Source organism: Phaseolus vulgaris, chromosome 2 (genome assembly GCF_051622355.1).
Source record: "Phaseolus vulgaris cultivar YP4 chromosome 2, ASM5162235v1, whole genome shotgun sequence".
NCBI lineage: Eukaryota > Viridiplantae > Streptophyta > Magnoliopsida > Fabales > Fabaceae > Phaseolus > Phaseolus vulgaris.
This window is the reverse complement of record NC_143499.1, coordinates 43,541,210-43,562,193: the sequence shown is the minus strand read 5'-3', so window position 1 is coordinate 43,562,193 and position 20,984 is coordinate 43,541,210. Positions and strand designations below refer to the sequence as shown.

General features: G+C 32.1%; 4 protein-coding genes across 9 annotated transcripts; 3 read left to right on the top strand and 1 right to left on the bottom strand.

Moving 5' to 3' along the window:
- The first annotated feature begins 1,000 nt into the window (after nucleotides 1-1,000).
- LOC137812356 (uncharacterized) lies at nucleotides 1,001-3,667 on the top strand. The gene is made up of 7 exons (XM_068614300.2): nucleotides 1,001-1,329; nucleotides 1,403-1,502; nucleotides 1,564-1,684; nucleotides 1,816-1,937; nucleotides 2,183-2,304; nucleotides 2,395-2,564; nucleotides 3,363-3,667. The coding sequence occupies exons 1-7, from the start codon at nucleotides 1,203-1,205 to the stop codon at nucleotides 3,399-3,401; spliced, it is 801 nt and encodes a 266-aa protein (XP_068470401.1). The 5' UTR covers nucleotides 1,001-1,202; the 3' UTR covers nucleotides 3,402-3,667.
- A 932-nt stretch (nucleotides 3,668-4,599) lies between these two features.
- On the bottom strand, nucleotides 4,600-6,437 carry LOC137812355 (protein-tyrosine-phosphatase MKP1). 2 transcript variants are annotated; one of them, XM_068614298.2, is made up of 2 exons: nucleotides 6,286-6,437; nucleotides 4,600-6,188 (listed from the first exon to the last, which is right to left on the bottom strand). In XM_068614298.2, exon 2 carries the CDS (start codon nucleotides 6,141-6,143, stop codon nucleotides 4,878-4,880), a length of 1,266 nt encoding a protein of 421 aa, XP_068470399.1. In that variant the 5' UTR covers nucleotides 6,144-6,188; nucleotides 6,286-6,437; the 3' UTR covers nucleotides 4,600-4,877. The 2 variants fall into 2 exon arrangements, with proteins under 2 accessions (XP_068470399.1, XP_068470400.1); XM_068614299.2 differs by having other exon boundaries at nucleotides 4,600-6,172.
- A 5,489-nt stretch (nucleotides 6,438-11,926) lies between these two features.
- On the top strand, nucleotides 11,927-16,223 carry LOC137812353 (Pentatricopeptide repeat (PPR-like) superfamily protein). 5 transcript variants are annotated; one of them, XR_011081249.1, is made up of 4 exons: nucleotides 12,033-13,840; nucleotides 13,959-14,823; nucleotides 15,030-15,086; nucleotides 15,619-16,223. XR_011081249.1 is itself a non-coding variant. In XM_068614297.1 (2 exons), the coding sequence occupies exon 1, from the start codon at nucleotides 12,240-12,242 to the stop codon at nucleotides 13,821-13,823; it is 1,584 nt and encodes a 527-aa protein (XP_068470398.1). In that variant the 5' UTR covers nucleotides 11,927-12,239; the 3' UTR covers nucleotides 13,824-13,840; nucleotides 13,959-16,223. The 5 variants fall into 5 exon arrangements, 1 of the variants encoding a protein (XP_068470398.1); XR_011081248.1 differs by having other exon boundaries at nucleotides 11,927-13,840; nucleotides 13,959-15,086; XR_016518805.1 differs by lacking the exon at nucleotides 15,619-16,223 and having other exon boundaries at nucleotides 15,030-15,135.
- Nucleotides 16,224-18,352: 2,129 nt separating this feature from the next.
- LOC137812352 (uncharacterized) lies at nucleotides 18,353-20,113 on the top strand. The gene is made up of 2 exons (XM_068614296.2): nucleotides 18,353-19,864; nucleotides 20,025-20,113. The coding sequence occupies exon 1, from the start codon at nucleotides 18,749-18,751 to the stop codon at nucleotides 19,796-19,798; it is 1,050 nt and encodes a 349-aa protein (XP_068470397.1). The 5' UTR covers nucleotides 18,353-18,748; the 3' UTR covers nucleotides 19,799-19,864; nucleotides 20,025-20,113.
- Nucleotides 20,114-20,984: the final 871 nt, after the last annotated feature.

Sequence of the window (20,984 nt, the reverse complement as noted above, 5' to 3'; positions counted from 1 at the left end):
AATCGATGAAATTTGATAAATATTTATGTAATGGGTAAATGTTTTAATAGGTTTAAAATTATTAAGATTAAATAATGATTAATAATGTTAAGTTATAATATCTTTTTAATCATGATCTATATATTAATCTTGATTCAATTTATCACGATAATATATAAAAAGGTATAATAATTAAGAAAAATATATGTTATTATTATATATTTATTGTTTGTATCGAATGTCAAACAATTTTTTAAACGTCAAACATCTAAATATGTATTTCCGACTGAGAGTTGAAGGTAATCAACAAAGGAGTGAATAAAGTAGAGACCGACCAAAACAAAGAAGTTAACATAGGAGGAAAGGAAAAATCGGCTCTGACCAAATTAAAAGAGTTAATTGTTCCACTGATGGAAGATTTTCTCAATCCTTTTATATGAGAACACTAACTTGTATCTAACATGTTTCAAAGTTTTATGGAGTGAATTAGTTTTTATTTATTAATTTTTTTAATCTTCACTGCAGTGAAAATATTTTAAAAAAAATCCAAAATTTAAACTAGTATACAATAGTAGTTGGAATATGTATTGATGGATTCAAACGTGTGAAATTAACATACTTGGATACGAAATATTGATGTTATCTATATAAACACCAAAATAAAATTAAAAAAGAACACTAAAAAGTTAACAATGATTTATATAATTAAAAACGTCTATTAAAAATAAACCAAACTTTAAAATAAACTATATCCTTAATCTTACTCTAACAATGTCGAAAGATTTTTAATTTAAAATTAGGATACACTTATAATTTAATTTCAAAAAATAAAAATATGATTTAATCCTTAAAGATATTAAAAATAAAAATTACTCATTGAATATTATAATTTAATAGAAAAATGATTTTGAAAAACTCAAGAACAGAATTTTACATATTAATCACTAAATCATATTTAAGTAACAAAAATGTTTAGCGTTTTATTTATGCAGTCTAAAATACTAGAAAAGGTTTCAGAAAATGAAAACCCATCAAATAGTTGTTACTCAGTGAAAGTAGAATGAAGGACTTATGGGGAGAGTTCTACATAGTTCAACTTTTACGGATAGCGCCACAGAGCACCGTCAAACCGCCCACCGTCCACCGTGACCTCCAAGATTCATCCTACATGATCTTGCCTTCTCTCACTCTCTAATTCACGCAATTCCCATGAATTGAAGAAAATGGGAAAATACAGTGTGCAGGCATTGCTACTGGCGCTCGTTTCCTTCCTTTTACTCATCCTCTTATCCCCATGCATTCCTCAGCCTCAGCAATACCATAATTTTGCTGACAACCGAAATTTCTTTGGTAATTTCTTCTCAAACACTCACTAATCTGGGTTTCAGACTGCAAAGGTTTCATCTTTTGCATGTTTCTTCAGGCATTTCCAATGCTCTAAACGTCCTATCAAATTTCCCATTCATGGTGATTGGCCTCATTGGCCTTGTGCTTTGCAATCGTAGGAACTATTTTAACATCAGGTACTTTCATTTCCTCAACATCAATTCCATTAGCTTGTGTGATTAAGATATGTGCCATTAGTTTGCAAGGTGAACTATGGGGTTGGAGGTGCTTTTATGCTGGTGTCACTTCAGTTGCTTTTGGTTCTTCATACTATCATCTTCACCCAGATGATGCTCGCCTTCTGTGGGACAGAATACCAGTGAGTTTCTCCTCTTCAATTCAAATTTAACGTTTTTTTTTAAACAAAACTAGTATGCTTAAATAATGCTGACATGTTCCATATTCTAGTTTCACAATTTTGATTCTCTGATTATTGTTTGGTTGTTGGAGATGACTGTTGCTTTCGCTTCACTGATGGCAATCCTCATCATTGAAAGGATTGATGTGAGGAAGGGAACATATGCAATTGTAGCTCTGATTATGATGGGCATAATTAGCAATCTGTATTGGAGGCAAGGCTATTTCTCCATTCCTTCTATCTGCATTGCATTATTTGGACATTTATTACTCATAGATCCTTCTGCAGAGTGAGCAAAATTTTTCTTCACATGGATAAAAGGTTGGACAAAAACATGTTGAGAAGAGAATAAGAACATTTTAAAGTGTGAATGAATGAACCAATTTCCTTATAACAGAGAAACATAATCTAAAAACGTGAAGATGAGATATTTTTCTCACCCATTCTTTTGTAATAAAGGTTCTTTGGTGACATCCGTTTATATGTTCTAGCACAAAGTTCATCCTGCATTGCCATACCTCTCATGGCTACTTTTTTGCCTCCAATGTACACGCATTCAACATATTGGCTCTGGGCTTCAGGTTTGTGCTTTTGGTACTGTATGGAAGTTGTTTTGATGTGATGCAATACTGTTTTCAATCACCCTTAATTTCAATTTTGAATTTTGGCAGGATTTTATCTTCTAGCTATGCTCCAAGAGGGTGCTGATAGAGTGATTTATGTATCGACTTTTCATATTGTCAGTGGTCACACACTTAAGCATTTATCTGCTGCAATGGTTCCTGTCATCCTAACACTCATGCTTGCAAAGAGAAGTGTTTACTTGGGGAAGCTTTTGCATGTATGCAACACTTTGCTCCATTCAATACAAAATTTAGTTATATGCAGGTTTTCAAACTAGAATTTCAGTGAAAAAGTGCTAACTTTGGGTCTGTTTTTTTAACTTTAAAAATTGTAAAAAGTAGTAGCAGATAAAAAAACGCGGAAACTATATTTTGTTTTTAAAAAATATAACTTTTTGCTTTTTTATTTCTACTTTTTAAAATAAATTTATCTTAGTAAGCAATTATTTCATTAAAAAATATTTCTGAAGACATTAAATAAAAAGATTCAAATGGGTTTCACTACCCCTTATGGGTTTTTCTAGATTTTAGTTAAAACATCTAATTCAATTTTGACTTAAAACTATACTGAGTTTTTTAACTTTACTTGGATTTAACTCAAATTTTTTTTTAAACTAAAATCTAGTCAAACAAACTATACTATTCGTATTTCCCTTTATGCCATGGATTCCAATTTTAATAAAATAAAACTGAAAAAGGAATTTTGCAATATTTATATTTATTACCAATTTTTGTATTCCTAAAATATATTTGATGTTTATTTTGCACTTGAAATAATTTGATTGAGGCAGTATGCGATTTTTCTACTTTTTTTTATCCTTAAAGCATTCTTCTTTTCTTCTTTTAGCCAACTAAAATTTAGGTATGTTCTGGATATTATGATATCATTTGAATTATTACTTAATTTATAATGGAAAGTACGTGTTTGGTAGTTCCGGAATTATCCGTTTGCAAAGGATATTTTTCTAGTGACTAATTTTGATCTCATGTTGTTGACTTGGTATGTATGTATGCAGGCAAACTCTACTGAACACGAAAAGCATTTATCAGCCTAAGATCAAAGAAGGAGTTGGTCATTCTCTCTCACTAAGAAAAAAAATAGAAAGGATAAATTGCTAAGGGATTTAGTTGTTAGTTGCACACGTTGAAGGAGTTTGATTTGTTAAATGTTTTATGTTAAACTTATTCTGTGCTTTGGGTGTACTAACAATTGTGATACAATAATTAGCTTTTTGTTATTATGGATTCTGATCTTCGATTTATGTATAAAACTATGTATAAACTATGAAAACTCAAAATAACATCATGTGAATTCTTCTTATATATTGTGTATAACCATATATAGTCCACACGATTACCATGGTTTGCTAGCAATTTATAATACCATGTTAGTTTTTTTTTATGTGAGATTATATTACAAACTGATTACACATACGAGATTGGTAATTGTGAGATTTTTTTTCCAACTCGTATGACCCAAATTCAAGTAGGAACGAACAAAGTTCATTAATAAATAGAGTTAATTAAACTGATTCTAAATAAAAATAATAAAACTAAAATATAAAATAGAATCAATTAAGCTGGTACAAAGTGAAATTTAAATTAAACATAAATATAACAAGGTAGAGTAAATGAAATATTATTTCTGAAATTGATTTAATTTATTTGTCGAAATGATAACTTGTAATACGATGACACTTTTGCATTAATTTTATCAATTTTTAAAAATGAAAAAAAAAACAGTAAAAAATGTAACATTAGACTGGTGGCTACAACAAACAAAAACAAGAAAATCAGTCAAAAACGTCTAAAGAAAAATATACTTTATAGGTTCGATGATTGTTATGTAATTGAGGTGTTATTGCATGTTTGGTTATTACTTTACTATTGTTTTGCCTACACTACCACGCCTTGCTGGCATGGGGAGTTCATCCTCTCCCATTAAACATAATTGTTACTCAAGTTTGAAAAAAAAAATCATTTATTTCATCTAATGTTTATGTGTCTGATTTTTTTCGGTATTTTTCTATGACTGGTACATAATTTTATAATATTTTGCTATAGTTTTTCGATTGCTTATATTTCATTTGGTTGTGCCCTTTCATAATGGCTATACATTCTAAATGGCGATTTATGTTAAAATCGAGCTTAGGGGTAAAAAGAAGTTTATTTATGACATAATAATTAATGGGTGCCATAAATTAATTTATTTATAATGGACTGTGAGTTTAATAAAAGTATCTCTCATATATATGATGTAACCATGTACCTTTGATTTAATTGGACATTCACATTGTGTTTAATGGAATGCACCAATATTCAAACAGAATTAAACTCCAAGAATAATACATCATTTGAGACAACAGTGGCTATATCTATACAAGAACAAGCTGAAGCATTGTAATAAAGTTAACTTTGCCTTATAAGGTTTCTACCTATCCTACATTACAATGACCTTTCTCATCAACCTCAACAGCAGCAGTGATGATATCATCATCTGAAATCAGCCTAGGATGAACATTCAGATCTCTTCAATGTGAAACCTTCCTACTCAATCTCCCCCAACCATTTTCCTTAGAAGGGAGGCAATTTTCTGATCCAGCATTAGAGAAAGAAAAAGGTGGAACAACCCCACCTGCAAGTGCCTTATGAAAAATTCCAAAGTCCAAATCATATTCCTCAACTCTCCGGGGATGAAGCCCCACATCAACCTGCATTGTTTCCACGTTCTTCACCTCTTCTTCATCCCCCACCAACACTTCCTTGTGAGAAAGAGCAACCCAAAACTCCTTAGGCTCTTCATCCTCAACCACACCAACAATCTCCCCAGTTGCCCTCTCATATCGAACAACCTGAGCAGCTGCATAACGTGCCTTGCAACACATCACCGTGCCACACTCATTCCCAACCCACACGTACAAAGTAGAAGGAACATGCACAATAAACGCCCCACGCGAATCGAGCGCGTGGGCGCAAGGGTGGTTAACGGTCTTAGGAACAAGGTGAAGAGGGTCGTAGGCAGAATGAGGAGCCATCCTATACATTCTCAGCACGGAACTAGGACTCGGGGGCATAGCATGCACGCGCTTCTGACACTGCAATAGCTGACAGGCGAAACCCATGTTCGGATTGGTGATGCCACGCGCGTTCTTCACCAGGTGAAACGCGTCCTCGAAGCTCTGGCTCTCCCTCCACATGAGATACGCGATGACCAAGGAGGTCGAACGCGACACGCCCTGGCAGCAGTGCACGAGCACGCGCCCACCCTGTTGTCGGACATCCTCGAAGTAATCGAAAACGTCGTAGAGAATGCTGGTGATGTCCTCCGAGGGACTGTCCCGCAGCCATAGCGTTTGGTAGACGAAGTTGCTTTTGAAATACTCGGGGCAAACGAACCCCACGCAATTCAGCACGTGCGTTATCCCGTGCCGCCGCAAAACCTCCTCGTTCTTTGCCACCGTGTCACTCCCCAAGTACACGTGCTCCGCGATTTTTGAACATTCCTTGTCGAAGAAAGCCAACTTGTCTCTCCCAAGCTGAAAAACATGACCCGAACCCGAACCCAAATTTGCTGATCCTTTGGTGGACCCTCTTGGGGTCAGTGGCGGAAGCCAATCCTCGAGATCGTCGCTGCCGGCGCTCGGCCACTCCTTCACACTGTGTTTTCTGATGCAAAGAGGCTGAAGGGATCGCGGCGGTTTCCGGGTCACCGGAGTCTGGTCGGTCCAGGAAACTGATCTGGAATGTGCTCTCCAGTGAACACCGGTTTCCGCGTTGTTACTGTCTTCTCCCAACATGGGTAATCGACAAGACGCAATTTTTTTAACTGGGTTTCAAAAACACTGACAGAAGTAATAATGGGTTGAAAGCAAAAGCTTTAGAAAGAGTAAATGGAAAATGGAAAATGTTGTGTTTGCTGCTAGTTCGAGTTTTTCTCACCTGAACTGATTGATTGTGTCCCAGTCTCTGACTCAGTTCCGTTTTCTTATAGAGAGTAAAATTGAAACAGAGATATTTAGATAGGGATGAATGAAAATGAATCTTGCAGAGAAGGAAACCAAGAAGCAGAAGGAGGTAAAGAAGAATTTGGAGTTTGCAGAAATGGAAAAAAAGGTAGGACTTTATGGTCATGGTCTTTCAATTTGACCAAAAAGTGCCACCTCATTTTGAGACACTTTTTTCTCAAATATAATAACAATAACGTGCCTCTTTAAAATCTTCATTTATTGTCACACATTTTTTTAATTGACTTCTTTTCTTCCCAATTAATTATGTTACCAGTTTTAATATAAATATAAAGGTTCAATTTAATTGTGCACTAAAAACCTGTGAAGCAAGTCCCACGGAATTTAATTTTTGTTCTGTTTGTCTATTTATATATATATTGTGTTTCTGAAACAGTTTAAATATTTTAGGTTATTCTAATCTCCTAGTCAAACTATATTAATTTTTCTTTATCAGTAGATGTTACAATGAAAAAAAAGTTTGACCCACCTAATACTGGATGTTTGTTCTAGAATATGGATTTTAATTCATTTTTTCTATTATCTGTAGAATTCTTTTTATGCTATCACTTTGTTAGTATATCATTAAAATATATCATATTTCTTTTGTGGAATTATCAATGCATACTTCGACTGAAATACGCGCATAAAGTTAGAAAAAAAGTAACATTAAATCAGATACCACTTTTTTTTAAAAAAATATTATTATTTTTTCTAATATAATATTATATTAATAAGGAAAAAATATATTATTAAACTTGGTCTTCGAGTTTCTTATACAAATTCCTTGAAACTAATTAAATTTAATTTGACCGTGATTTAATATTTGGTTAAATAACGATAATTAATAAGAAAAATATGATAGTAAAGGATTTTTATTTTTTTTTCATATTCACTGTCAAAGTTTTCAATTCAAAGTTTGCATATTCACTATCAAAGTTTTCAATTCAAAGAAAAATATGATAGTAAAGGAACTTTTTTTTGCATATTTTTTTGCATATTCACTATCAAAGTTTGCATATTTAACTGGTCCGTTCAATTTCTAATATGGTAATGACGTTTCATGAAAAATAATAATGAAGAAATATAATAATAAAACTACCATCGTTTCATACAAAAATGTGCAAAAAATAATCCCATTTTGTTATTTTTAGTTTAAACTTTTCGTAGTGTTAATCAAATAAATCAATAAAATGTATCAAACTTAATAGTAAAATAAGCAAAAAAAATTACATTGTAGTATTTATGAAATAATGACAATTAATTAGTAAAATGTGCTATTAGAACGACAATGGCACGTCTTTTATAAGCGACAAAAATATAAAAAGTACATTCAATATTTACCAGTCTAAGAATAAATTTAATTGAAAAATATTATTTAAATAATTATTTTTAAATATATTACTATTATATATTAAAAAACTATTACATGAGGTACATTCAATATATGTGATTATAATTATAATATTTTTTTAAAAGTAAATTACTTAAAATATTTTTAAGGTAATTAATTTCATTTGGATATGATAAAATGTATATGTTATATCAGAAAAAATTATATATAGAGAACAACTCATATGAAAATAATCATAAATTTACAGATTTGATAAAATAATTTATTTTAAAAAATATTTTTAATTTTCAGTTTTTCTTTCAATTATATATTTGAATTTATTTTTTTATCACAAAAAAAATATAAGTTAAATTATTGTTCTTTTAAATATTATGGTTATTAAAACTTATAGTTAAAATAACTTATTTAAATAAATCTTTACAATTTTCGGTCTTTACATTCTATAAAAATGTTAAATATTTATTAAAGTGGTGCTATTAATTAGGTGATTAACCAAAGACAGTGGTTAAATATTTAGAATTTAGATTTAGGTAAAACATATTTATAAATGTGTTCCAATTAACCATTTTTTTAACCACTGTGAGTGATAACATAATTCATTTATCCATTATTTATAGTGTTGCTCTATAAAAAAAAAAATTATTCAATTCATTGATTAGAAAAATATAAAAAAATATATCAAATTAAATATATCCATTTATTTTTATGAAAGGTTAATAATTTTCTATTACTTCACAAAATCCATTATCTTCCTATCAACAAATAATGGATCAAAGTTAATTTAACTAATTTTTTCATCATTAAATGTTTCTTAAATTTATCTTTATAAATGTTTTAGAAAATATAGTTTTAAAATTGATTTACAACAAATATTTTTGAAAACTTTTAAAAAATATTATTTTTATGTTACCATGAGCTAGAAACTGTCAGATAAAGACAACCTTAAAATCTTTTAACGAACCAAGTACATACCATACATTATAAATTTTTATTTTATAAAAGTTCTTGAATACATTACATGTGTTTATTTTATTAAAAGTATTAAAAAACAACATCTCAAATTTGATTGAATCTTGATTCAATCGATTTTTTTTTTAACATCTTTTAGTTTGACTGGTTATTAATAAATAATAAGATATGATTTGGACGTTTTAAGAGCTTCGATAACATCTTGTGTTTCTCAAGGAAAGTGTGCATCTACCTACTTAAGAAAGTGACGTAAAAGTTTGTGCATTTGTAAGAATTTTCTCATCATTTTATGTTGAAACATCCACTTTTGTGTCTAATGTATGGCGACGTGACGTTTATTATTATATAGTGTGAGCTCCACTGACTTTTTCTTTTAATTTTTTTCAACATGTTGAATTCAAGAATCAATTTTAATTATAATACATTTTTCTCTGATTTTTATTTTTTTTCTTGCGTTAATTTGAGATATGAATTGTATTAGTGCATATGTATGATCAGAGACAAAGAGATAAATTTATATTAGATTAGATTAGTACTTTATGTGTTTAGTTTGTAAATTTGGTGGTATCCTATGAGTAAATTTGAACTTTTATAGTTTTTTTATGTTTTGAGTGCAACTTCTTAAACAACAAAAAAGTTAAGGCAATGAAACTATCTTTATAATAATTTTGTACTTTAGATCTGTTTATAAAACTGGATAACTACTGAAATAATGTCCTTTTAAGTTTCAATTGAATTTGAAAATCAATTGATAAACTTTGTGTATGTAAACATTGGAGTAACAAATTTGAACATTTAACAATAATGTTTAGTTTAAGTGGGTACACGTGTAAGTTAGAGTGTAAACCATGTTGTTAATTATATTGAGGTTTAAGGCTTATTAGGATAGTTGATATTACTTGTTTTAATTGATGTATTCTTAGATTGATTTAGAGTATTTGTTGGTTTTGCTTTTGAAGTTATGTTAATTTGAATAATAGTGTAAGTTTTTTGTTTTTTTGTTTTAGATTTGAATTGAAATGTATTTTTAAGTTTCTCTAGTGTTATTATTGTTTTATTTTGATTAGAAATTGGAGATAAAATGAAAGAATGATAAAATTAAGATTGTTTGGATTAAGTAAATAGAGTAAAAAATAAAATAAAAATTATGAAAGTGGGAGAATAATTTAATAAATATAATAAAAATTAAAAATTATAATTAATTAATAGTTTTAATTTTATTATTACTGATATTATTTATCATTATTATTCATTATTTATAATTATTTTATTATAGTTATTATTTCATAAATTATTGATAATATTTTTTTTATATAATTATCACTTTATACATTTATTAATATTTGTATTGTTTTAGTAATTATTATTATTATTTATATTATATACATAATTATATTTATTTTATTATAGTATAAATATAAAATTAATTAATTAATAATATAAAAATATAATATATATTTAACAGTGGTCTCCTAACAAATCTTTACATAAAACTTTACATATTTGCAAATAGGGAATAATCAACTTTTTTTTGTCTTGTTTTTTTGGGTTTTATTAAATATTTATTCCTTGATTTTTGCACTATTTATGCGCTTGCAAAAAGTTAAATGACAAATTGTTAGTAAGATGACAATTTTGTACGGATATTAAGGCTCAAATTACACAATTTGAGTTGAAATGATAGAAACATAAAATGTTTAAAGGAGGTGAATTTTTTGCATTCTAAATTTGCTGGTTTAAGATTAGTTTAACAATTCTCAATCTATGAACAAAGGTGATGATTCCTTTAAACACATCATTTTAAATAAATATGATGATTTTAACTTGGTTCACAAATCCTTCAAAGGTCTTGGACATATAAAAGGAGATAAAAATACACACTAAGAGTTTATACTTTCAACATGTTATTTTCAAGGTCACATGCTTCTGTAACTACTCATATATGTCACTTTCAAAAGTATACATAAATATTGTAACAATTTCAGATGTTCTTTTCTTTGATCAAGGAACATGTGCTTATTCACATGTCTCTATTTACAAGGGTTTACTACGTGATAAACAATATTAAGAAATTAATTGGATTAATCATAAAATTAGTAAAACATAAGTGTAATCATGAGCTTAATAAAATTTATTTTCACACAAGTATCCAATATTTCTTTTGTGTTCACACTAACAAATTATTTTCATATCTTCACATTGATTGAAAGTTTATTTGTAAACCTTTCTTAAAATTGTTTTACTTTTATTTTGACTATTACCGGGAAGAATTCCTTTAAGTAGCAAATCCAATTTCTACTTATCATTTGAAACTCCATTTAAAGGTAATACGTTTTTCTTAATTTATTTTTTCTTTTCTTTTACAACTTATTCATGTTTCTTCGTTATTTTTCTTATATGTCTCAAACTTTTGTAATTATATATATATATATATATATATATTCATGTGTTAATTGAGTTTTCTAACACTTCATTAATTAATAAAAATTCATTCATCCTTCTAAGGATTATAACCGCTATATAATATTTTTTAATATCTTTTTATATTTAAATCTATCTTTAATATATATAATTTATACAATAAATAAATTTGGACTTTGGTAAGTCTTTGACTCATCATATAAATGAACCACATAGAGGTTGGTAGGCTAATCTATTACTCTCACTGAATTTGTAAACTTGTCATCCTTAAGTAACTTTTATAAAAAATAGTGTGTTGACAACTTTACAATAGATTACTGTTAGAAAAATAAATATTTTTTTATTAAAATAAAATAATTTTATAATTATATCGTGGTATATTACAATTATAAATTGATGTTTTTTGTATTAATGTAACATTTTCCTAATAAAAATAATCAAAGATTTATAATAACTTGAATTTTTAATACAAAATATAAAACATTTAAAATATAATTATGGCTTTAGTTTTTTTTTTTATATATATACCATAAATAAATACAAGTAAAAAGAAGATATAAGTGTATAAAATACAAAATTATTATAAATATTACTGACAATCTATGAAAGAAATAATGGATGACATATCAAAGTCTTATTAAATTTTTTACATAAACTATATTGGATAACTTACAAAATAAACTAAAAGCATATTATGGATTATAGTATATGATTATAAATTATTTCAAACATTTTCATAAACACAACCTAAGTCTGAATAAAGTATTCATAAGTTTTTTGGAAAAGGACTTGAGTGCACATAAAATGAAAACCCGTTTTCCTTTTGTATAGTCACACAACAAAAACTAACATTTGTTAAAATATTTTTTTTGTAAAGTGGATTTCATCAGTGGAAGTAGCAGTGATCCAATATAGGTGTAGCAGCTTCTAATTTAGTTGTTGATGTAGCTATGCATTACATGAACCCAAGTTCGTAGCAGCCCCAAAACCTGCCAGTGCCAGCCCAATTTGAATGGTTCACCAAGCGTAAGAAACACATGCACAAACAGTTGGCGTGCCTCTTCATAACTTTAGTTGCTGCGTTCATAATTCATAACGTGGAATGAAGGAATGAATCGGAGTTTGGTTTGGGCGTTGCTGCTGCTATGCCTGTGGAAACCCCTGAATCTGATATGTATCAGAGCAGCATTGGCGCACACCGCCTCGCGTACCGCTCTCACATATCCAAGTTGGTAAAAGCCGGTCTCATAAACCACGCCATCCACCTGTTCGACCAAATGACCCAATCCAATTGCCGCGTCTTCAGCGTCGACTACAACCGCTTCATCGGCGTCCTCCTCCGCCACTCCCGCCTCCACCTCGCCCACCACTACTACCGCCGCCACGTCATCCCTCGTGGCTTCTCCCTCCTCCCATTCACCTACTCCCGCTTTATCTCCGCCCTCTGCTCCGCTCCCAACAACCTCCCCCTCATCCACGACCTCCTCCTCGACATGCACGCTCTTGGCTTCGTCCCCGACATTTGGGCCTTCAACACTTACCTCAGCTTCTTGTGCCGCCACAATCGCTTAGAAACCGCCCTTGAACTCTTCCACTCCATGCCCTCCGAGGGGAGAGAGCCTGACGTTGTTTCTTACACTATTATAGTTGACGCGTTGTGCAAAGCTCAACGCTACGACGAGGCTGCTAGGGTTTGGCGTGGTTTGACTGGCAAAGGGTTGAGCCCTGATTTCAAAGCCTGTGTTGCTCTTGTTGTTGGATTGTGCGGTGGGGGGCGCGTTGATTTGGCCTATGAGCTTGTTGTTGGTGTGATCAAGGGTGGGGTGAAGGTTAATATCTTGGTTTACAATGCTTTGATTGATGGGTTTTGTAGGATGGGAAGGGTTGATAAGGCGATGAAGATTAAAGCGTTTATGAGCCGCAATGGGTGTGTGCCGGATTTGGTTACTTATAATACACTGTTGAATTACTGTTGTGACGAGGGGATGCTGGATGAGGCCTTGCGGTTGGTGGAGACGATGGAGCGGAGCGGGGTGGAGCCGGATTTTTATAGCTACAATGAGCTGTTGAAGTGTTTTTGCAAGGCTAATATGGTCGACAGGGCTTATTTGATGCTGGTTGAGAGGATGCAGACCAAAGGGATGTGTGATGTTGTTTCGTATAATACTCTTATCACAGCATTCTGCAAGGTGCGCCGTACTAGGAGAGGTTATGAGTTGTTTGAGGAGATGTGTGGGAAGGGAATTAGGCCAGATATGGTGACGTTTAATATACTTATAGATGCCTTTCTAAGAGAAGGAAGTATCCAAGTGGTTAAGAAACTGCTTGATGAAATGACAAGGTTGGGCATTCTTCCTGATCGTATATTCTATACTGCAGTAGTTGATCATCTGTGCAAGACTGGGAAGGTTGATACGGCTGATAGTGTTTTCCGTGACATGGTGGAGAATGGGGTAAATCCGGATGTAATCTCTTACAATGCCCTTGTAAATGGATTCTGTAAGGCTTCTAGAGTTATGGATGCCATGCGTCTATATGATGAAATGCAGAGGAATGGTTTGTACCCTGATGAGGTAACTTTCAAGTTGATAGTTGGAGGGCTTATAAGGGGGAAAAAACTTTCACTGGCATGTAGGGTTTGGGATCAGATGATGGAGAAAGGCTTAACACTTGACAAACATCTTTCCGAGACTCTAGTAAATGCCATTCAATCAAGGGATGGTGCATGAACATGGCTCTAGCTTAGGTTTTTATCCTCTCAAATTCATCACATTTTTCTTTCAAATGGGAAACCTGACATAAAACATTTTCTCTGGATACAATGCACCAAAGCTTAGCAAACTCACCTCAAACATTTTCTGCAGGTAATGACATCTGGAAATTGGTTTGTCCTACTTTTATGATGCCCATGCATGGTGCAACCTCATATACCTTTATGTGTATCTATGCTCCCAAATACTCTGTGCTGTAACACTATTAACTCACACACCAGCTTCTTGTAAAGGATCCAGACTGAGTGCAGTGCTGTAATGGTTTCTTGCTACCAATGGAAGTAATGGCTTCTTAGACCTTTTTATGGATCAGTATCCAAGTTTTGTTTCATAGTTTCAGCAGACTATTCACTTGGCGGATTGTATTTGTCAATACAAAATGAAGCATTCAATTATTTTTGGGCAATTGTTATACATGGAGGGCTATGGCTTTGTTTCTCACTTAGCACAACTAATATTAGTAATTGATGATTTGGTTGGAATCAGTCTAGCTGCCTATTCAAATCCCAATTTTTTCTTCTGAGGTCATGTTGAAGAGGCAGGCTTGAGTTATTCTTATGTTGTCTTGATGCTATTTGAGTAAATCTTTGACCAGTGACAGCTCAATTCAGACTGATTCATGCCCAGCCTTTGTATGGCAGAAACATCGATTATGAACGCCTTATGTCATTTTATGGTTCTAACTATTATGGTCCTGTTTCATCAAGATGAAGTTGGTGGTTGCAGAGCATAATTTGAACTTTGAAGATATGCATTTATTGGTGATTTCATCTTGTTATGACTAGCGCCTTGGTCCTTGTGCCCATCCTAGTGAATTGTTGAACAATAAACTCAGGTTTCATACCATTGTGGAACTTTTTTGTTGACACACAGACGATCAGCTTCTTATCATTTGGGTATATGTCTGGACATATGTAACTTAGTGGAGAATTGTGGGTGCGGAAAAAAGATTCAATAGGTAGCCTTGTTAGGCTTCAAGATTCAAATTTATTAGATTCTGAAAAACTGAGACTGGCACAAATTATATATGGCTTCTAAGATTTGGATTAGCATACAAGGATACATAATTGTAGGATTATACATTTATATAAAATTTTACATGTTTGACCTTTATTAGCATTGTTTTCTGGTAAATTATTATGATGCTTGTGCCTGTGTCTGCAGCATGGAACTTCAGGCTTCTCTAAAGAAATGTTACTGTGATCATTACAATTATTCAAAGTATGTTTCTACTCCTTTAATTTCAGCACATTCATTTATTAGAGAGCTATGACATTCAATGTGATTTTGTCCACCTTTGCCCGTGCTCACCCCAAATGGAACAAAACAAACAAAATATTGTGAGAAAAAAATGGATGTATGAATCATTTAAAGGTTGCATAGTGTTTCAGAAGGCTGTTGAGAATCAATGGAGACTGACTGGAAACTGCCATATCTTAACTTATTTGGTAAATTTTCACATTTGTTAGTGGACAGCTTTATAGTGCATTTATGCGAGAGACAATTATATTAAAATAACACTTTCTGCAGTTGTTACATTTAGTTAGATAATATCACGGTGCCGTATTCTCTGTAGTTGTATTGAACCTAAGGAATTAGTACATGTTTTCACTGCAACTTTGATTATTTATGTTTGATTTGGGAAGGTGGGGGCAGGGGTGATATGATATATGGTATTAGTCTATGAAACAAAATAAGTGTATGATATTAATGTACCCTAGTTCATTGCATGCTGGTATCTCCTTGTCAATAGATTCTACCGTAGACAATGTTGAACCTTGGAACAGATTAGCTGAAGGACAACTACAACCAGCACAATAAGCAATTTGCAGATTGGTTTGATTCACAACCAGAGAAGAAATATACGTTAAGGGGGCTAAGAGAAAGTGCTGGTGAAGGACATAAGTCAGGATAATTGATGATTTCCAGATGGAAGTGAATAATCTAGGATCATCATCTTGACTATGTATTAATCAAAGATTTTCATTTCCAGATGGAGTCCAATGTGGTATCCCAAGTTCTTCATAACACATTATTACACAAATTGTAGAAATTCCTAACCAGCTCCACTTCTAATATAATCCCAGGTCATCAAAATGAAATTGGGCTTGAACTTGTGTGAATATATGATATAAGGAAAAGAAATAGATTCTTTTCCTGCAGTATTGAACATCATCAGACCGGGAATAATCAATTGCTAGGTTTGTTGTCAAAGTTTTGTGACAAATTTACAGATGAAACTATCTATCTTCTGCCTGTAAATTCTCAATTGTAACAATGTTTGATTTCCTGCATTGTTGCAGGCTTCTCGCTGAATTTCTATTCAATCCATTTTCAGTTGAAGTTTTTTACTTTTTAGATACTTTGCATTTGAGTTCTATACTTTCTTTGACTTCCATTGCTTTAATGTTGGCTTCTAAAGAATATCAAAATCATTTCTTCATTCTGTTGTAATTTCTTTTGTTTAGATCATCTAAAACATTGGTACTTCATTTTCTTAGTTAGATCATACTGTTTGTAGGCACACATTGGGTACAGTTGAGCACTTATAAGTTTTTTCTTTAAAGAATTAAGTTGGCGGTTCATCTTATTAACGAGCTAGATAATTTCATTACAATTTTTTTTTTACTTTTTTCAATTAAAATAACATTTCCCCGAAATTTTCCCATTTTTATTTATTTATTAATTCAATCAAACCTATTTATTTTGTGAAATACGGGATATAAATTTATTATAAATGTTATCATAACAATCTGCAGGTATTTTTTTGTGTTATTTATGTCCTGTTTTGAACTGTATGTCTTAGAAAATTACATTACCGTCCACATTACCGATTTTGTACTAGCTACCGGTACATTACACATGCAACATCTTACACCTTGAATTCTATGATTTCAAGAAAGAATTTATGATTAGATATGTTTTTTTTTTCTCTATATTATAATATGAAATTTATTTTTTTTCTAGTCTAAACTACCATTTAGATATTTAGATGTTTGTAGTATAAAAATAATTGAATAAGTTTATCTGTAATTGAAATTGGTTCAGTTTAAGATTACAGTGGACATCAAAACAATAAGGAATTTTAAAAAAAATTAACAATTTTTCAAAAAAATTAACAATTTTTCAAAAAAATTAACAATCATTTTACATAGAGAATGATTTATTCAAGTAATTTTCATACTATAATTATCTAGTTTTATAATCAGAGACGAACACTAATTTAATCTTACAGTAAGAGAAAAAAAAAACATATTTAGTACAAGAATTTATGCCTTTCACCTATTTGAATTTGACAAGTGTCTTTAGAATTTTAATTTGTCAACGTGAGTTCCATCTAAAATAAAAGAGATGGGATTGGTCATTAAAAACAAGGAGAACGTGGTGGTACATGGTTACTACACTTACTGGTTTTTGGAAATCTCATGTAATTTTGAAACAGTCTTTATGAATACCTGAGCCACCAAGGCTCTGGAAGAATCAGCTTTAACAGTAGCAAAATGTGCATACTTGGATAGACTATCAGTGACAACGAAAATCTTTCATTGGAAGGAGGAAGGCCGTGAGAATGTAAAGGGTTGTAATATCCAAAATGTAGCATGTTATTAGATTTTATCTATTGATAAACCATACATTGTTGGACAAATTATTTTAAAATGTTATATATTATTATTCAGAAAAAATGCATATAATTTTATAGAAATGTTACACAGTGAAAGACGTCTCAACTTACGCATTTGCAAGAGATTGATTCCACAACTTGTAATTAATTATTTATATTCTGTGCAAGTGGCAAAAACACTACTAATCCAATCATTTTCTGTATAATAAAAAGCTTCTGCTTATATTACCCTTCTCTCTTTTGTACTAGGTTATTCTCATTGTAGTACAAAGGACATACAAGTCTCAATAAAATTCCTGTTTTTGTTTGATTTTCAATTGGTTTCTTTACTTGTTTTCTCTCAAAGTGATTCGAATCGATCTAATGATGCTATAATGCTATTTTTGAATTCTTCAGGAAGCAATATTATTATCTAAATTTGTGATTTCAAGTAAATAATTCTAATTCCGGATCTTGCTTTTTGAATATGGAGGTAATTTTAAAAGATTTGTTTTACCTTTCTTTTTTTCTTTGCTTAATGAAGAGATGTAGTGAATGTACGAATGTATTAGTTAGAATGGTAACCATTGACATTTGATCATGAAATCTTACCATATGGTTTTAATTCATACATACTTAACTCTTTTAGATGAGGCATGTGTTATATTTTAACATAAAAGCTTCATTTATTTATTGCTGAAAATGATTTCTTTTAAACTGATGGAATGTTGATTCATAACAAGTTCCTTATCTTCAATAAGGTGTTCTTCACTTTTTAAAGTGTGCTTTTGGGGTCCACGTATTTTGGACCAAAGTAGGGGAAAGGTATCATCCGCAGTGTCTGTTTCTATGTGCATGTTAATTGAGGTACAAGAAACTGAAAGTGTTTGGGAGTTAGAACGTGTTTGTGAATAACCTTCACAGTTTTGTTTTGTAAGAGGTTTTATAGAAAATTCTGAAACCTTCACAGTCCAAGCATCCATGCCACCTGTAAATTCACAGAAGCTCTTCTTCTCTAATGCCGATTCAACTTCTGTACATTGTTATAGGACAACAAGAAGCTCAGCATGAAGAATACAAACATTTTGCCCCACATATGTTCGATTCTTTGCCTTTATGTGAATCATCCTTGAAGTTAACTTCAAGTCATTCTCATTCCCTTTATATACTTTAATTTTTGATTTGGCTTGATTCCTCCTTGTTTCCATTAGCTTAATATCATTCTCTTAGTATTGCCATTAGATTTCTCTTCATTTTCCTCACACATTTTTCCACAATTCCCATGTCTCGTCGAGAAACCAACCCTCATTTTTCTCGATCATCACAGCCTGAATACGTGATAGCTGATGATGATAAGGAGCAACCACGTATTCCATTTGGGCCACGCCAAAAACGTCGTGGCCAACCATCCACTCAAGTACCTGCACCTATACCAGATGCATTACGACCTGAGAATGAAGATCGTGTTCCATTACGATCACGACCTCAACATGAACACCATGTTCCCTCAGAAGATCCTCCACCTATTTTGCAAGAGCCACGCCATGCCAGATCAAAAAGAAGTCCAAGTAAGCATCCAACAAATCAAGGTCTGCGACCAGTTAAGTCCTCAAAGGTAAATTTTCAAGAGCCACCTCCCTCTGCTGATGCCCCTCCATCGCTGCCCCCCTCCGACCATCCTCCTGAGCGTCGGCAGCAGCCGCCATGGCGTAAGCCCCTCAGTGATCCCCGCCACAATGGTATAAAGTTGCCTGAGGAGCAAAAGTCTCAACCCTTAACATGGTTAGGTGCCTGCTTGTGTGTAATATTTTGGCTTATCATAATCATAGGAGGGTTAATAGTCCTTATAGTGTACTTTGTTTTTCGGCCACAAAGTCCTCATTTTGATGTGTCTAGTGTGACCTTAAATGCTGCATACCTTGACCTTGGATATCTGCTGAATGCTGATCTAACCATGCTGGCCAACTTCACAAATCCAAACAAGAAGGTGCATGTGGACTTCAGCTCAGTCATCATTTATCTCTACTATGGAAGCACCCTCATTGCCACTCGGTATGTTGAGCCTTTCTCAGCTGCAAGGCTTCAATCAAGGTTTGCAACCATCCATATGATCTCTAGTCAAGTTCAGCTGCCATTAAGAGAAAGCCAGCGCCTTGTCAAACAGATGGAAGGCAATGGTGTAATTCTTGAAGTGAGGGGAGTCTTTCGTGCAAGATCCAAATTGGGAAGCATTTTAAGGTATTCATATAATCTTTATGGCCGTTGCAGCGTCATGCTAACACGTCCTCCTGATGGCATTTTGCTCAAAAAGAAATGCAGAACAAAACGCTGAAGATGATTGATGATACTTTTGCTCTTCTTAATTTGCCTATTCCTCCTCAAAATAACATGTTCAAAGGTTAGCCGCTACATGTAATTTTGTATTTTATTTTTTTCTTCTCCAAAACTATTAGAGATTATTATAAGCTAATAACACCATCCTTAACATTAGTTCATAGTATCAAAAGTAGTATTACTCACTCAAGGATGCATGGTTTTTTTGTGTGTTTTCACTCTAGGTATGATCAATTATGTGTTTATTGACTGACCAACCAATCTCAAATCAGCATGAAAGGTGAATTCAAATTAATGTAACACGTCTACCAAATGCCCAGAGTTGTCACTAAATTTTTTATCTCATTCGTCACACCCGCTACTGATAAGCAGTTCCAAGATATGTCCTACAAAGTTAACTGCTTATACATTACATTTTCACCATAGCTTGCTACTAAACCAACAAAAGCAGTAACTGTTTACAGTTTTTGCTGATGAAGAAGTCAATAGTTGAAGATAATTTTGCTGGAAAAACCCAGCATAAACCATCACTTAATTTCTCTGATTTGAATGCATGATTCTTGTTGATGTCATTCACTCGTTCAGAAACCGTGCTAAGATTTGATTAAATATATGAGTATAATTTTTAATAATAGTTCATGTAGGATCTCTGTACAAGGATAAACATCATAAGACATGAGAAGTAAGTAGAACTTGTTGGTCAAGTATCCTGAACAGAGCCCTTTTACATGCAAAACCAGATAATGATACCTAATCTACATTTTTTTTATCCCCTCAAAATATATTTATGACAAGATGATTATTACTTGAAAACAAGTTGCATTAGTTACATTCCTCCCTGATAAGTTATTTTAACATTTTGTTGTCCCTTAGATTATGTCTAATTTTGGTCTTTTAATTTTTTTCGAGCTGATTAAAGTGTGCAGATAAGTTTCTGTGTGGCATTGAGTGATAATAACATTAAATGTAAAATAGATTATAAGACATTTTTTCTTAGTCACATAGTTTTTTTGTTTAACTCACGCCACTCATTTATTCTTGTCCTACTTACAACATGGGTACTATTTTAGTTAAACGGATATAATTGAATCAAGATCCTCTCCGGTGCTAGTTTCTCTCTCTTCTTCAAGGAAAAGTTTCTTGGACACCATTAAATACATCTATTTAACCACTATTTTTTCAAT

Bases quoted from the DNA above. Each gene is read 5' to 3' on its own strand.
- LOC137812356 (XM_068614300.2), top strand. From the start codon at position 1,203: ATGGGAAAATACAGTGTGCAGGCATTGCTACTGGCGCTCGTTTCCTTC. The intron at 1,685-1,815 runs GTGAGTTTCTCC...TGGTTGTTGGAG, and splicing joins TTCTGTGGGACAGAATACCA to ATGACTGTTGCTTTCGCTTC. The intron at 2,305-2,394 runs GTTTGTGCTTTT...GAATTTTGGCAG, and splicing joins ATATTGGCTCTGGGCTTCAG to GATTTTATCTTCTAGCTATG.
- LOC137812353 (XM_068614297.1), top strand. From the start codon at position 12,240: ATGCCTGTGGAAACCCCTGAATCTGATATGTATCAGAGCAGCATTGGC.
- LOC137812355 (XM_068614298.2), bottom strand. From the start codon at position 6,143: ATGTTGGGAGAAGACAGTAACAACGCGGAAACCGGTGTTCACTGGAGA.
- LOC137812352 (XM_068614296.2), top strand. From the start codon at position 18,749: ATGTCTCGTCGAGAAACCAACCCTCATTTTTCTCGATCATCACAGCCT.